The 17,085-nt window shown below is 43.0% G+C and overlaps 1 protein-coding gene across 4 annotated transcripts in view; it reads right to left on the minus strand.

Moving 5' to 3' along the window:
* The window catches only part of LOC102241335 (zinc finger protein 235), a 117,067-nt gene that overhangs the window by 99,743 nt on the left and 239 nt on the right, over positions 1-17,085 (minus strand). The window contains exons 2-5 of one of the 4 annotated variants that reach the window (XM_014533519.1): positions 12,461-12,522; positions 10,472-10,598; positions 8,547-8,648; positions 4,235-6,572 (exon numbers count right to left, since the gene is read on the minus strand). In XM_014533519.1, the coding sequence (XP_014389005.1) occupies positions 4,459-6,572; positions 8,547-8,648; positions 10,472-10,598; positions 12,461-12,520 (2,403 nt within the window). In that variant the 5' untranslated portion in view covers positions 12,521-12,522 and the 3' untranslated portion in view covers positions 4,235-4,458. Of the gene's footprint in view, positions 1-4,234; positions 6,573-8,546; positions 8,670-10,067; positions 10,142-10,471; positions 10,599-12,460; positions 12,523-17,057; positions 17,080-17,085 lie in introns of those variants that run through there. The other 3 variants (XM_014533521.1, XM_014533520.1, XM_014533514.1) reach the window with 3 other exon arrangements.

Genomic DNA, 17,085 nt, shown 5'->3' on the forward strand with positions numbered 1-17,085 from the left:
TAACTGAAGGTTTGCACCCTTGAACCAACCTCTTCCTACTTCCCCCACCCCCACCTGCATCCCCCAGGCAACCACCACCATTCTACTCTGTTTCTATGAGTTTAACTTTTTTCCTCCCTTGGATTCCACATATAATTCTACTAGGCAGTATTTGTCTTTCTGTCTGGCTTATTTCAGTTAACATAATGCCCTCCTGTTACATTCATGTTATTGCAAATATTTCTCCATATTGTCTATAAAACAATGATTAGAGTTAGAGGCTCAATTTGATTTTTAAAAAAACATATTTTTATTGATTTCAGAGAAAGGAGAGGGAGAGATATAAACATCAATGATCAGAGAATCATTGATCACTGCCTCCTACACACCACCTACTGGGGATCGAGCATGCAACCCCAGCATGTGCCCTGACTAGGAATTGAACACTCAACAACTGAGCCACATGGGCTGGGCTAATTCATTTTTTTCAGAAAGAATACTTTATGGGTGGTTCTGTTTGTATCTCCTGAAAGTTGCCAAGATATCCTAAAAGAGAACAAGATAATAACACGTCCTCTACTAAATATCAAGACTCATGGAAAGCCTGGCTGGCGTGGCTCAGTGGTTGAGCGTCAACCTATGAACCAGGAGGTCATGGTTTGATTCCCCGTCAGGGCACATGTTGATCCCCATAGGGGGCGTGCAGGAGGCAGCCGATCAATGATTCTCTCTCATCATTGATGTTTCTCTCTCTCCCTCTCTGAAATCAATAAAAATTTATATATAAAAAAAAAAGACTCATTGCAAAGCTAATGTAACTAAAGTACTGTGGTTTTGGTAAAAATATTGAAAAATAGATCAATCAAAGGAAATTGAGAGCCAAAACAGACCTGTAATTATGTATAGACTAGAGGCCCAGTGCACAAAATTTGTGCACGGGTAAGGTCCCTAGCGGCTGCTGGCTACCGACCAGGGCCTCCCTTCACACTCGCCTTGGCCTGGAGCCGCCCGCTCACCTACTCACCTACTCCACCATCCTGTGCAGTTCCGCTCTCGTCAGGGCCCATCAGGACCGGTAGTACCTCCACTGCCCGCCCCCCTCCCCCCTGCTGCCAGTGCCACCCCCTGGTGGTCAGCGCACATCTAACTCCCCGTGGCTCTAACTCCCACCCATAAGGACAATTTGCATATTAGCCTTTTATTATATAGGATTACTGGTTTTCTTTAAACATGGTACTGCAAAGTAGTGGGGAATGAGGCAAAATTTCGGTAACTGGCATAGGAAGAACTAGATAGTCCTATGAAGAATAATTAAATTCTGCCAGAGGCAGTAGACACCTTGAAGATCCCATACGTTGATTTTAATTTCATCACCTACCAAAAAATAAATTTCAAAAAAAAGAGAAAGGGAAGTAAGTTTTTTAAAAAAAATGTGCATGGCCCTAGCTGGTTTGGCTCAGTGGATAGAGCGTTGGCCTGCAGACTGGAGGGTCCCAGGTTCGATTCCAGTCAAGGGCACATGCTCGGGTTGCGGGCTTGATCCCCAGTAGGGGGCGTGCGGGAGGCAGCTGATCAATGATTCTCTCTCATCATTGATGTTTCTATCTCTATCTCCCTCTCCCTTCCTTTCTGAAATCAATAAAAATATTTTTTAAAAATGTGCATGTACACAGAAGTATCAATATATGTACAAATTCACTTGTATAGAATAATGACTCAAACACATTACCAACTGTATATGAGATTTTATATAATTTTTACAGAAAGGTTTAAATTATTTCAAAACAATAAGTTTAAAGAAATGCAGGAGTTGGGAGGCTGGGTGAAAGAGGTACAAATTGGCAATTACAAAGTAGTCTTGCAGATGTAAAGTACATCATAGGGGATCTATATAATAAAAGTCTCATTGACTGTTCAAGTTTAAAGAAATGCAGGAGTTGGGAGCTGGGTGAGAGAGGTACAAATTGGCAGTTACAAAGTAGTCCTGCAGATGTAAAGTACAGCATAGGGGATCTATATAATAAAAGTCTCATTGACTGTTACAGCAGAACGGCCAGAATAACCAGTCACTATGATGCCCACTGATCACCAGGGGGCAGACGCTCAAGGTAGGAGCTGCCCCTGGTGGTGAGTGCGCTCCCACAGGGGGCATGCCGCTCAGCTGCCAGAAGCCAGGCTCACAGCTAGTGAGAGCAGCGGCAGTGGCGGGAGCCTCTCCCAACTCTGCAGCAGCGCTAAGGAGCAGCAAGCAGAGAGGCGTTAAGGAGCGAGGGTCCCAGACTGCGAGAGGGCGCAGGCCGGGCTGAGGGATTCCCTCCTCCAGTGCATGATTTTTGTGCACCGGGCCTCTAGTATAGTCAATATTTTAATAACTATGTATGGTGCCAGGTGGATACTAGACTTATTGGGGATCACCTCTTCTTAAGTTATATAAATGTCCAACCACTATGCTGTACTGCTATAATATTGAATGTTAACTGTAATTTAAAATTTTTTAAAAATATGATCAACTAGGAGTCAGCAAACTATAGCTTGTGGGCCAAATCCAGCCTGCCACCTCGTTTAGTATGGCCCATGAACTAAGAATAGTTTATATACCCTGGCTGCTGTTCTCAGTGGTTAGAGCATTGGCCCTGGAACTGAAGGGTTGTGGGTTCAATTTCTGGTCAAGGGCACATACCTTGGCTTCAGGTTTGATCCCTGGCCCCAGTCAGGGCATGCACAGGAGGCAGCCAATCCAGGAGCCTCCCAACTCTCAGATCAATGTTTCTCTCTCTCTTTCTTTCTCTAAAAATCAATGGAAAAAAAATATATTCAGGTGAGGATTAACAACAAAAATACCCCACAAAAATAACAAAGAATGTATTCTACATTTTTAACAGATGGGGGGGAAATGAAAAGAGTATTTCATGTGCCCTAACTGGTTTGGCTCAATGGATATGCGGACTCAGGGGTCCCAGGTTCGATTCTGGTCGGGGGTGTGTGCCTTGGCCACGGGCATATGCCCAGTGGGGGGTGTGCAGGAGGCAGCTGATGGATGTTTCTCTCTCATCGATGTTTCTGACTCTCTGTCCCTCTTCCTTCCTCTCTGTAAAAAATCAATAAAATATATTTTTTTAAAAAAAGAGTATGTCATGACACCTGAAAAATATATAATAAATTCAAATTTCAGTGTCCATAATAAAGTTTTATTGGAACACAAAAAATGCAAAATCCCATTTAGAGATAACTAGAATACCTACCTAATGCATTTATACCTTTTTTTAAAAAAAAAAATGTGATCACATGAAAATCCCAAGATTTGTTTTCCAAATGAATATATTCTGGACATCATCCAACATCTTTTACTACAAATTTACCTTCTCCCATTTGATGTTTGCATAGTGTTCCTCTGGATCAATGAATTGTAAAACACTTTGACAATCAATGATTATTTATATGTTTGTTTTTATAATCAATAATGCAATTAATGTTCATATATATGAACATTACAAACACAAATTCACTTCTGAAGAGCAAAGATTCACCTCTGGGGATATATTCTTTAATTTTAATCCAATATACTGTATGAAATAAAGCAATTATGAGTCCTTGACTATAGGTAATTTTTAGTTATTTTATTCATTTCATTTTTCATACCTTTTAAGCTTTAGTAAAAAAAATAATGGTCACTGTAAATACATATAAATTGGAAGTTAATGAGAAAATAATCCAAAACCTTCCCTGATAGCCCCCAAACTAGATTGTATATGGCAAATAATCCTTTTCACACCTTTTTTGGCATGCACTCATTTTGAAAGATCATTTACATCAACTGGATTTTACCAAGAGGGTTACAACATATTTCTCCCCTGAATATCAGTCCTATTCCTGGATTTATTAGATTTCAAGTGAAGAAATCCTGTAGAGAGCGCCTGAGAAAGGCCCCTGAGATGACAACCGTCTGAATCCAGTGGAGCCTGGCAGAGCCATGCCCTGGAAACATACCTTGCCAGAGGCAGGTGTGCTGTCTGTCTGACCTTTAGCTCAGGCGCCAGGGGGTGGATTTCATTATCTAAATCCAGCCAGGCACCAGGAACAAACATGATTATCCAGCCCATCCAGAAGTGACGATTACAAAGAAGCCACACGAATGCACATGCTTTATCTTAAACTTTGGTAAAACTTCCTGGTATCTTACTGTATAAAATAAATGCACTGTATCAGCTCTGGGTCCCTGTCTCTCCATCAGAGGACAGCTGTCCCACCCGGTCCCAGCTTTCCTACTGTCTTTGTGTCTGTCTCTTTCATTTTCTCAATCCCCCGTCGCCCCTACTCAGGACTCCTGTCTGCTCTCTAGCTGTGCTGGTCTCGGAAAAGAGAGAAATATTTATAAAACCCCTTTCCACTCTCAAAACTTTATAGTGTTTTATCCCCAGCATGGACTCTCCAAAAACTAGATGTACAACCTGACTGGAAGCATGAACACATTTCTCATTCTTAACGATTCTTGCCAGAGTGGACTTTCTGATGTTGCGTGAGACGTGAGCGGTGACTGAAGTCCTTCCCACATACGTCACACGTGTACGGTTTCTCTCCAGTGTGGACTCTCAGATGGGCCTGAAGACGTGAACTCTGACTGAAGCCCTTCCCACACTCCTCACATGTAAATAGTTTCTCCCTAAGGTGAACACTCAGATGGACTCTAAGATTTGAGGGGAGACTAAAGGACTTACCACACTCCTCACACTTATGGGGCTTCTCTCCAGTGTGCACCCTCTGATGATGGCGAAGATTCAAGCTCCTGCCAAAGCCTTTCCCACACTCCTCACATGTGTAAGGTTTCTCCCCAGTGTGGCCTCTCTGATGGTATAGAAACTGTGAGCTGTACCTAAAGCCCTTGCCACAGACATCACATGTGTATGGCTTCTCCCCAGTGTGGACTCTCTGATGGGACTGAAGGCCAGAGGACTGACTGAAGCCCTTCCCGCACACACCACACGTGTACGGTTTCTCTCCAGTGTGGACTCTCTGATGGACCCGAAAATCGATGGACTGACTGAAGCTCTTATCACACTTGTCACATTTATAAGGCTTCTCTCCTGAGTGGACTCGCTGATGAGCGTGAAGATTTGATCTCCAACTAAAGCCCCTCCCACACTCCTCACACTTGTATGGCTTCTCTCCTGTGTGAATTACTTGGTGCAGTTTAAGGTTGGAACTATAACTGAAGCCCTTTCCACACACATCACATTTGTAGGGTTTCTCCCCAGTGTGGACTCTCTGATGGGTTTGCAGCTTTGAAGACTGACTGAAGCCCTTCCCACAAGTTTCACATTTGAATCGTTTCTCCCCCGTGTGGACGTTCTGATGGACTTGAAGATTGGAAGCCTGGCTGAAGCCCTTCCCACACTCCTTACATCTGTAGGGTTTCTCTCCTGTGTGAACCCGAAAATGGATGTGAAGATCTGTATTGCGAGTAAAGCCTTTCCCGCACACCTCACATTTGTACGGCTTCTCTCCAGTGTGGAGTCTCCGGTGGCATATTAATGGTGAATTGTGACTGAAGCCCTTACCACAGACATCACACTTATAAGGTTTCTCCCCAGTGTGGACCCTCTGATGGATGTGATAGTGGGCGGCCTGAGTGAAGCCCTTCCCGCACTCCTCACAGATATAGGGTTTCTCACCCCTGTGGACCCTCTGATGAACACGAAGATTAACACTCCAACCGAAGCCCTTGCCGCACTCTTCACATTTGTATGGCTTTTCTTCAGTGTGGACTCTCTGGTGGCATTGGAAGTTTGAACTCTGACTAAAGCATTTACCACACTCCTCACATTTGTAAGGTTTCTCTCCAGTGTGAGTTCTGTAATGAATGGTGAGACCTGTGCTGCTACTGAATCCCTTGCCACAGCTGTCACATCTATAGGACTTTTCTCCTGCATGATTAGAATGAGAATGAAAGGAACTCTTACTGAAGCAATCACCGGAGTCATGACATTTCGAGAGTTTCTCTCCTGGGTGAAGCCTCTGAGGAGCCTGCAGGTGTGAGTTCTGAGCCAAGCATTTCCCTCCTGGGTGTGCAGTCCGGTGACTTGAAAGCAGTGAGCTGTAACTGAAGCCCTTCCCACACTCACTACAGAGATGCAGTTCCTCTCTGCAGGGTAAATGCTGACTGACGCCGTCGCTCATGCTGTTCCCACAGTCATTAGATTTGTAGGGTTTCTGTTCTGTGTGAATTTTAATATGATCACTAAGTAGTGATTTCTTCACGGCTTCGCAGGCATGCTGGTTATCTTTCACATGACTTTGTTTACCTCCATTCTGATTCTGTGACTCGCTCAGGTGTATATTCCCACAAGCATCCTCGACATGGAAACAGTCTTGATTTTCAACACAACAGGAGCCGTCTCCTTTACATTTTACCACGCCGCTCCCACTCCCAGAAGTCTGATCAGAACTGCCTTGTAGTAACCGGGAGCTCTCCCTCTGAGGACACCTGGCTGAATCACTTGCAATCTGTCTCCAGATTTGCCAGAATAGCTTTTCATGTGAAAGGTACTTTAATGCAACTTTCTGAAGAATCTCCACCTCATTCTGATTCTTGCTGCCTGTAAGAAAAAGCGGTATTCCAAGATGACGACAAGTGAAAGCTTTGCTCAGAAATGTCAGGATTTCACACTTAGATCATGGGGCAAGGCCTTCATAAACCTAGGGGAGGGTCATCTCTGTACAACACCATTTGTCCTTTTCTTGCTTTCCCGTGCAGTTGAAGCAAAGAATGGAGTCGCCAGACTCTTACCCACCAAGTGTAAAGGTGACCCATTCAGAACCATAAGTCTAACATGTCACACCTGAGCTGAAGTCTGGACTCAGATGGCTGCAGAGCAACAAAGACAATCCCCATTCCAACCTACAGTGACATCGATTAAAAGCTGCAGTTGTCCACAGTATTCCTATGACCAGTGGGATTCTACTCATTGGGCTACAAAAGCTCAGACTGTAGGCATACAATAGGATTTTAGGTCCTGGTAGAAATTATCTTCTAAGAGTAAATTTGGGAAATGGTCGGACTAATAACATTCATTGTTCTAAATCTGGAAGTAAACCAGGTCTCAGTAAGAAGTGGAAAAGGGAAAACTAATCTGGTACAACTCAGGAAGAACCTGGGAAAAGGAAAGAAACAGCACAGTGCAGACTCTCAAAGGCAATCCTGATGAGGAAGAGAGGGAGGTCTCCTCGCCTTGGAAAGCTTTCTCAGAGAGCTATGTACTATGTACTGTGCTGTTTCTCATCCCCTCAGGTCTCTACTCAGGGAGAGCTAGTACTGTGCTGTTTCTCATCCCCTCAGGTCTCTACTCAAATGTCACTCAATTAGGTGAGGCCTTCCTTATCACTCAATATAAAATAATTCCTCCTCACCCCCATACACCTTTGATTCTTCCCATTTGCCTTTCCTGCTTTATTTTGCCCCACAGCACTTGCCTGATTGACTATATACTTCCTAAATTTTTCTTGTCGTTTTAGACCCACTAGAATGTAATGGTCACAGGAAAAACATGCACTGTTTTCTTTACTGCTTTATCACGGCTGCGACAGAATTATTCAAAATGCTGAGAGGTATTAGTGAACTGTGAACCTGATTCCATAATTGTGACAAATATTTTTTAAAAAAAGAATAAAAATATGAGAAGTGTATCACAAGCTAAGGGTACCACAACTGTGTGAAATGCTTGTTTCGGTTACAGGCACATATGTAAATATGCACATACATTATATTGATGCTGGATCAAGATGTAAAATATTTCTTATTGAAGGTCATGACTACTAGAATGTAATGGTCACAGGGAAAACATGCACTGTTTTCTTTACTGCTTTATCACGGCTGCGACAGAATTATTCAAATTGCTGAGAGGTATTAGTGAACTGTGAACCCGATTCCATAATTGTGACAAATATTTTTAAAAAAGAATAAAAACATGAGAAATGTATCACAAGCTAAGGGTACCACAACTGTATGAAATGCTTGTTTCAGCTACGTACAGGCACATATGTAAATATGCACATACTTTATATTGATGCTGGGTCAAGATGTAAAATATTTCTTATTGAAGGTCATGACTAAAAATAGTTGGAAGCCATTGGCTTAAAATGTTTAAGGTGAGGGAGAAGGGTACCAAATTCTTAAAAATTTATTGGAAAGTTAGATTTTAATAATACAGGCTAAAAAAGTCTCAACAGGTATATACACGGTTCTGGGTGTGGTGGGCTAATTGAATGGCCCTCAAAGACGTCCACACCCTAACACGTAGGACCTGGCAACATGTTAATATTCCTGACAAAGGGGACTTTAGATGTGACTAAGTTAAGGCTCCTGAGAGGGAGGTTACCCTGGGTTATCTGGATGGGTCCAAAGTAATCACAAGCGTCCTTATAAGAGGGAGCAGGAGGGGACCCTCCGAGACCTCACCCTCTGCATCTATCCCTTTTGCTGGTGTGGAGACTATTGTCACAGTCCAGGCAAGAGATGACAGCACGCCCATACGAGTGGTAATCACAGATGCAGGGAGCAGATTAGCCGGTACCTGAAAGAACAGCCATGTGGTTCTCCCTGGAATTCCCATTTCTTTGAGTTTCTCTTTCCATCATCCAAAGGTTTTCTTCTGCCTCCAACTGGGTTACCTTACCTGGTTTGAAGGGAAGATATCCTATGAAAAGGCAGGTCTATGTATATATGTAAGATGCGCAGAGAGCTAAAATATATTTTTGTTCAAATTCCATAATCCTCAGAACCTGTAAAGTGGTATTTTTAAGAACTTTTTGATCATGAACTATAATAATAAAGAAATTTAGCCCTGACCGGTTTGGCTCAGTGGATAGAGCGTCGGCCTGTGGACTCAAGGGTCCCGGGTTCAATTCCGGTCAAAAGGAAATTTAGGTCATGACCTGGTTCATGTCTATCCTATATAATAAAAGGCTAATATATGCAAATCGACTGAATGGCAGAACCACCAGTCGCAATGATGTGCACTGACCACCAGGGGGCAGACGCTCAATGCAGGAGCTGCCCCCTGATGGTCAGTGTACTCCCATAGGGAGAGCGCCACTCAGCCACAAGTCTTGAGCTGGGCTCATGGCTGGCGAGCACAGAGGCGGTGGTGGGAGCCTCTCCCACCTCCACCACAGTCAGACATCCCCCGAGGGCTCCCAGACTGACAGAGGGCGCAGGCCAGGCTGAGGAAACCCCCGCCAAGTGCACGAATTTTGTGGACCAGGCCTCTAGTATATAGATAAAATTAGATTTAGCCATTGTCTGTTTCCATTGAATTTCTCACACGTTCACACCACTCACTGCAAATGGACACAGTATAGACTGCAATGTGAGCAGGCAGGTCTTGATACAAAACACTGATAGAATAAAATAGAAAAAGGATAGGAACTATTTCATGGGAGGGAAAAAGTAATGCCAATGCAGGGGTGGACAAAAGTACGTTACAGTTGCTCATATGGAAAAGCTTTAAATCAAAAGAATTCACTCACAGCTGTAAACTTCCTTTTGCCTACCCCTGTGCTAAGTTGATTCCATGACCTATCAATGGATCACGACCATAATTTGAAAGATGAAGTATTTGAACAATATGCTAAGTTGATTCCATGACCTATCATGGATCACGACCATAATTTGAAAGATGAAGTATTTGAACGACAAAGTATAAAAGCTAAGCTGCCCGTTTATAATTCATTTAAAATAGGGCTTCTCAGCCCAGGCACTGTTGATTGTTTGGACTGGCTAATTCTCTGCTGTGGGGTTGTCCTGTGCATTGAAAGCGGTTTAGCGGCATCGCTAGCACCCCTCCCCCGGTCATGACAATCAAAACTGTCCCCATACATTGCCAAATGTCCTTTGGGGGGGAGGGGGAGGGAAAGGTGACAAGATTTTTCCCTGAGCAGGAAGACCAGGAAAACCTTTGCCTGTAATCCCAGGGGTTAGAAAAACTGTGTCTTCAAGGTCAGGGAACTATTTCAAAAGGTCCAACTCTCTGAACTGAGGACACAGAGACTCTCAAAGGGGCTGACATTCAGTGTCACAGGGCGCCCGTCCTCACCCACTGAGACCAGGTTCCGGAAGTTCTCCAGCATCACGTCTCGGTACAGCTTCCTCTGGGACGGGTCCAGCAGCGCCAGCTCCTCCTCCGTGAAGACCACAGCCACGTCCTGGAACGTCACCGCCAAAGCGGTTTAGCGGCATCGCTAGCACCCCTCCCCCGGTCATGACAATCAAAACTGTCCCCATACATTGCCAAATGTCCTTGCGGGGGGAGGAGGGAAAGGTGACAAGATTTTTCCCTGAGCAGGAAGACCAGGAAAACCTTTGCCTGTAATCCCAGGGGTTAGAAAAACTGTGTCTTCAAGGTCAGGGAACTATTTCAAAAGGTCCAACTCTCTGAACTGAGGACACAGAGACTCTCAAAGGGGCTGACATTCAGTGTCACAGGGCGCCCGTCCTCACCCACTGAGACCAGGTTCCGGAAGTTCTCCAGCATCACGTCTCGGTACAGCTTCCTCTGGGACGGGTCCAGCAGCGCCAGCTCCTCCTCCGTGAAAACCACAGCCACGTCCTTGAAGGTCACTGCCTCCTACAACACCAAACACACTCCACCTCAATCTTGCAAAAAGGCCCCTGAAGGCACCATCGACAAGTTAAAGGAGGTTACCAAACAATTGTTACAGAGATGGAGGACCCCAGGCAGTTTTTAGTCAACAGTTGTCCCTCTCTCACTACCTCTCCCTGTCTCCCTACAAATCTTGGGCTCTGTCACTGTTTTTAACGTTTGCAAAGTTCACAGGCCTTCAGCAATCCTCCAGGACAGGTCTCCAGCTTATAGCTCTTCCTCTGTGTTTTGAAGACACATGCCACAGCTGATGAAGGAACAGGCTGAGTTCAAATGCCAAGGTATTAATTACAAGATGTTGGACAAATTCCTTAACCTCTAACAATTTCCACTTCTTCTCTACAATGGTGTCTAAATTGCAAGATGTTTGAAAGGATTAGATGAGTGAATATACTTAAAGTAGTTAAAATGGTGCCTGGCACATAACAAATACTAAGTAAATTTGAACAACTGGTATCGTTATAGACTCTTCCATTCCATTTTGGGATTGCAAAGTATAGTATTCCTTAGAACTGACCATTTATCTTTGTTTTTTGATGGTTTTTTTGGTGGTGGTTGTTGTTGTGATGATTTATCTTTAATTGATACAAATATATAATTAATTACAGATTTTTTACTTATAATCAATGCTGCAAAGATCCTTTTACAGAGATCTTAGCTAAGAAGTAGCGATTGCAAAGTCATAGAATAGAATATGAAGTTACAAATTTGGAAGCAGAATGGCAAATAGCAGATTTCCCTCTCTAAAGGTTTTCCCAAGTTACCTTTCTTTTTTTTTCTTTTTAAATATACTTTATTGATTTTAGACAGGAAGAGAAAGGGAGCTAGAAATATCAATGATGAGAGAGAATCATTGATTGGCTGCCTCCTGCACGCCCCCTACTGGGGATTGAGCCCGCAACCCAGACATGTGCCCTTGGCCAGAATCGAACCTGGGACCCCTCAGTCCGCAGGCTGATGCTCTATCCATTGAGCCAAACCAAATAGGGCCCAAGTCACCTTTCATGTGAGAATACAAATGTCCCCGAATCTCTAGACCAGCGGTTATCAACCTGCGCGTCGCAACCCCTTTGGGGGTCGAACAATCCTTTCACAGGGGTCGCCTAAGACCATCGGAAAACACATATATAATTACATATTGTTTTTGTGATTAATCACTATGCTTTAATTATGTTCAATTTGTACAATGAAATTGGGGATCACCACAACATGAGGAACTGTATTAAAGGGTCGCGGCATTAGGAAGGTTGGGAACCTCTGCTCTAGACTCTGGACAAATAGGACATAATTCCTTTAAAAAAAAAAATTTGACAACCTAAGTGAAGTAAAGTTTTTATTAACATTTACACACATTTGGTTATTAGTGATCATTATTTTCTACATCAATTTACTTTATTTTTTGTGTGGCTCATTTCTTTTATTCATATTCCCTTGAGTTTATCTTACTAACCTTAATAAGCATTGTCAATAGTAAGCCTTTATCTAATATGTATAAGTATATCCTGTCAATTCTAATTTTGCAAATGTATGAGTGCATGTGAGAAAGGGATATGGGAAAGTGAAAACAGCTAGTTTATAAAAGAGGGTAGTAACAATGGAAATTATTTTTGTCTATTTCAGATTTGTATTATCTTTTTCAGATTATTTTGTGAAATAATAAAGATCAAACAAAACAAACAAAACACACACACACAGAGTCTAGCGCACAACATGCACTCAAGATCAGTTGTTTTCCATGAACCTTTCCAAGGAAGAGAAAAAAGATGTGCCTAATCTTTGAGAAATAAAATCACATCTTAGGAGACAGAAAGAAATGCCTTACTTACCTGAAACTTGGTCATTTTCTCCTGCTCCTTCTGGGGAACGTCAGAGTCCTGAGAAGGCATAACTGGGGAAGGACAAAGAAGCCATGAGCCTGGCTGGTGTGGCTTCAGTGGCTGAGCGTCGACCTGTGAACCAAGAGGTTCCATTCCCCATAAGGGCACATACCCAGTTGTGAGCCCGATCCCCAGTAGGGGGCGTGCAGGAGGCAGCTAATCAAGGATTCTCATCATTGATGCTTCTCTCCCTCTCTCTTCCTCTCTGAAATCAATAAAGATACATTTTTTAAAAAAGAAGAAGAAGAAGAAGCCATGAGCCACAGGTCTGGGCTCCCATAAGCCCATGTGGACCTTTGAAGAAATTATAAAAAAGCACTCCTACTTCCAGGCAGATGCAGCCACATACGGTTTGATAAGCGGAGCATGGAAGAGACCACAGCTACTAATGGGTTTGTCAGCCAGGGACCACTGGATAGTGAATCTGCACAACCAAATGCAGTATCCCTACTGTAAGGGTTTCTGATCCTGGGGATGGTAAGAAATGAGAGGCACTGTAACAACACAAGGGTTAAAAAAAAGTGGGCTCTGGAGTCAGGGGCCTAGGTTTATTTATTTATTCTATTTTCTATATTCTTATTATTTATTATACTACCTAAGTCTATATATTGGCTTGTCTCATAGAAGAGAGAGCACCAGAATAAGTTAGTCTTTGTTGCTATAGCAAGTTCAAATTGTGTTATACCAATGGTTCCCAACCTTTTTTTGGCCATGCCCCACCGGAGCATCTCTAAAATCCTGAAGCCCCCCCGCCACCTCCCGCCTGTGACATATAATTCTTATTATTCAAAAAGTAAACTCCTTTTAAAAAAAAAACGAAAAAGAAAAAAAAACTGAACTCCTATTCATGTGGAGGAAGCCTAAAAGCCATTAACTTGGTCTAAACAAGCTTCCAAAGAACATGGCATCCATGAAAGAGAAAAATAAAAGAACGAAAGAACAGCTGAAGGACTGAGGAAGAAGTCACTAAGAAATTGTTAAAAAAAATAATAATATAAAGTTATGTGGAAAAAATAGCAAATAAAGTTTCAAAATATATAATAGAGAACTGAATGCATAAATGTCACAATATACATTTATGTACTGTATATGAGACCCCTAGAACCATAAGAAATGCAAAAACTTCACTATTAACTCATTCTCAAATTGCCCCCCTTAAAAAATCAAATTGCTCCCCTCTGAGAGCAACCTGCGCCCCACATTGGGAACCACTGTGTTATACATTTAGGGGCCTAGGTTTAAATCCTGGAAATGATACCTACCATCTGTGTAACAGCAGGGTATGCTAACAAAACAAAACCAAACCTCTCTGCACCTCACTTTGGTCATCTGCACTATGATAGGATAAGAATCGTATATTATACCCACTACATACAGTTGTTCCCAGGACTAAATGAATAGATGGGAAGTTCTAAGAACCAGGAATCCTGTAGCTACAAAAAGGGCAGATAACACTTTGCATCATAAACTGTACAGATGTCCTCGACTTAGGTTGCAGTTATGTCCCGATAAACTCATTGTAAACTTGAAAATATTGTAAGTCAAAAATGCAGTTAAGCCGTGGCTGGATAGCTCAGCTGGTTAGAGCATTGTCCTCATACACCAAGGTTTCCCATTCGAAGTCCGGCGAGGGCACATAAGAGAAGCAGCCAATGAATGCACAAATAAGTGGTTGATCTTCGTCTCTCTCTCTCTCTCTCTCTCTCTCAAAATCAATACAAAAACATTTTTAAATGCAGGTAATTGATCTCTCTCTTTTCCTCCCTCTTTAAAAATCAATTTAAAAAATTTTAAATGCAGGTAATACACTGAACGTACTGAACATCATAGCTCAGACTAGCCTAAATGTGCCCAGAGCACTTACAGTAACCTACAGTTGAGCATTTATCTTGAGTTTCATCTCAAGAGTAAAATACACATTATCCAAAAAAAGCTGGCAGCACAGCTGACTGGGAGCTGTATCTTGCTGCTGCCGCCCAGCACCATGAGAATGTGTTGTAGCACATATCGCTAGCCCAGGAAAAGATCAAAATTCAAAATATAGTTTCTACTGAATGCATGTTGCTTTTGTACCATCGTAAAGTAAAAAAAAAAAACCCAAGTAGAACCATCATAAGTTGGGGACTGCCTGGATTTGCAAATGTCCTTCCCAACAAAAAACAACTATAAAGACCTGAAATTTCATTTATTATTGCTCTCCTATGAAAGTCACCTTGATGCCGAAACCGGTTTGGCTCAGTGGATAGAGCGTCGGCCTGCGGACTGAAAGGTCCCAGGTTCAATTCCGGTCAAGGGCATGTACCTGGGTTTCGGGCACATCCCCAGTGGGAGATGTGCATGAGGCAGCTGATCGATGTTTCTCTCTCATCGATGTTTCTAACTCTCTATCCCTCTCCCTTCCTCTCTGTAAAAAATCAATATAATATATTAAAAAAAAAAAAAAGAAAGTCACCTTGAAAATCTGGAAACCCTAATTCTCACTTAAAATTTCTTCTTACCTAATAATATATTGCCCAGCTAATAACATTTTGTTGACGCTGGTATTAGTTTTCTAAAAAGTGTCATTTCGGGTCAGTTTATTTCGTGCAGCCAGAAAAGGCTATTGGTAAATAAACCTTTTATCCTATGTGCATGGAGATGAAGAAAAACACACAGCGAAGAGAAAGAAAAGTCAAGAAACATGGAAGACAGATTGAGAGGCCCTAACGCAGCAGTTCTCATCCTGTGGGTCGCGACCCCTTTGGCGGTCGAACGACCCTTTCACAGGGGTCGCCTAAGACCATCCTGCATATCAGATATTGACATTACGACTCATAACAGTAGCAACATTACAGTTATAAAGTAGCAACGAAAATAATTTTATGGTTGGGTCACAACATGAGGAGCTGTATTTAAAGGGCCAGAAGGTTGAGAACCACTGCCCTAACGTGTCTAACAGGAGCATGAGAAGAGAATGGAAAACAATAGCAGGTCTTATTTCAAGAGGTAAGCGCTGAGTTCACCAACAGAAATCCTGAACAGTACAAATAAAAACAAATATACTCCAAAACAAATGACAGTGAAACTCAGGAATGCAAAGGACTAAATAAACCTAAAAACAACAACAAAAATCCTTCAAAATCCCACAAAGAAAATATAGTTTACCTAACAGAAATGACCATTAGACTGAAACGGGGAAACAGAATGGAGAGCTAAGACAATTGAATAATGTCTCGAAAATGCAGAAAATAACTGTCAACCTGAAGTTCTACTCTCACCTAAATGGTTATCTACATGAGGGAGAAACAACCAATGACAGGTTAGCTGAACATCACTGAAGTAAATTTATGACTAAATGAACTCCGAAAGAAGCAATGGTAAGAAAGCATTTGTAAATATATTTGGTAATATCATTTTTTTAATGCCCAAAAATGATTAGACAAAGTTGAAGAGTGGTTAGAATAAAAAATATATATCTGTAACCTTTTTAACTTAGCCTACGTTAAAAAAAAAAAGGTGGTGGTGGACAGCCTTATCAAATTTTAAGTACACTTTCAGTCTCTATATTTTTCAGAATGAAAAACCATGCTTATTTAGATTTTGTTGAATGAGATAATCATTTTTAAAAATTAAAAAAAAGTAATCCACGCCCATAATTTCAAAACCCCTCGAGAGCAAATAAAAGGAAATAAACTGAACTGAGCCCTAGCCGGCTTGGCTCAGTGGATAGAGTGTTGGCCTGCGGACTGAAGGGTCGCAGGTTCGATTCCAGCCAAGGATACGTGCCCGGGTTGCGGGTTTGATCCCTAGTGGGGGGCGAGCAGGAGGCAGCCGACCCATGATTCCCTCTCATCATTGATGTTTCTCTCTCTCTCGCCCTCTCCCTTCCTCTCTGAAATCAATAAAAATGTTTTCTTTTTTAAAGTTCTAAAAAAAAACTGAACTGAGGGCAAGAGAACAAAAGAAATGTAAAGCGTAGTCAATTTAAAATATAAATATACATTTAAAATGTGTGTGTGGTAGTAACACACACACGCATATGAAGAAGCAAATTAAGCTTCTCGGGCTTATTCAACAAATATCTGAACACGTTCCCGGTTGTAATTTACGGAGGGAAGGAAACCTTCCGACTGAAATGACAGACGGGACAGTCCCAGGCTGTGTGGCGGGTGGTGCTGCGAGGGGCCCCGAAGTCCCCCCCTCCTCCCGCCGAATTCGGGGGTGAAGGGAAGGATGAGGGGGGCTGTGCCATCATGTCTGCCTCCCGCACGAACCCAGGAGGCACGTGCGGGCACGAGCTGGGGAGAGGCGCTGCCTCCTAAACGGAGATGACAACTCAGTCCAGCCCGGGAGGAGCGCGGTGTCGGGGAGCACAGAAGGGCCACGATCTCCGCTCCCGGAGCCCGACCTTCGCTCTCCCTTCGCTGGGGAGGGGCTGCCGTCCCCGTCACCCGAGGCCACCACGGCCCTTCGCTACGGACACGCTCTGCCTCCAGCTCCGAATCACACCCTCCCGGGAGGCGCTCCCCGCTGTATCGCAGAGATAACACCCCGCCCCGCGTCTCACCGACGGAGCAGCCACGCGGCCCGGTTCG

Source organism: Myotis brandtii, unplaced genomic scaffold, assembly GCF_000412655.1.
Source record: "Myotis brandtii unplaced genomic scaffold, ASM41265v1 scaffold987, whole genome shotgun sequence".
Taxonomy (NCBI): domain Eukaryota; kingdom Metazoa; phylum Chordata; class Mammalia; order Chiroptera; family Vespertilionidae; genus Myotis; species Myotis brandtii.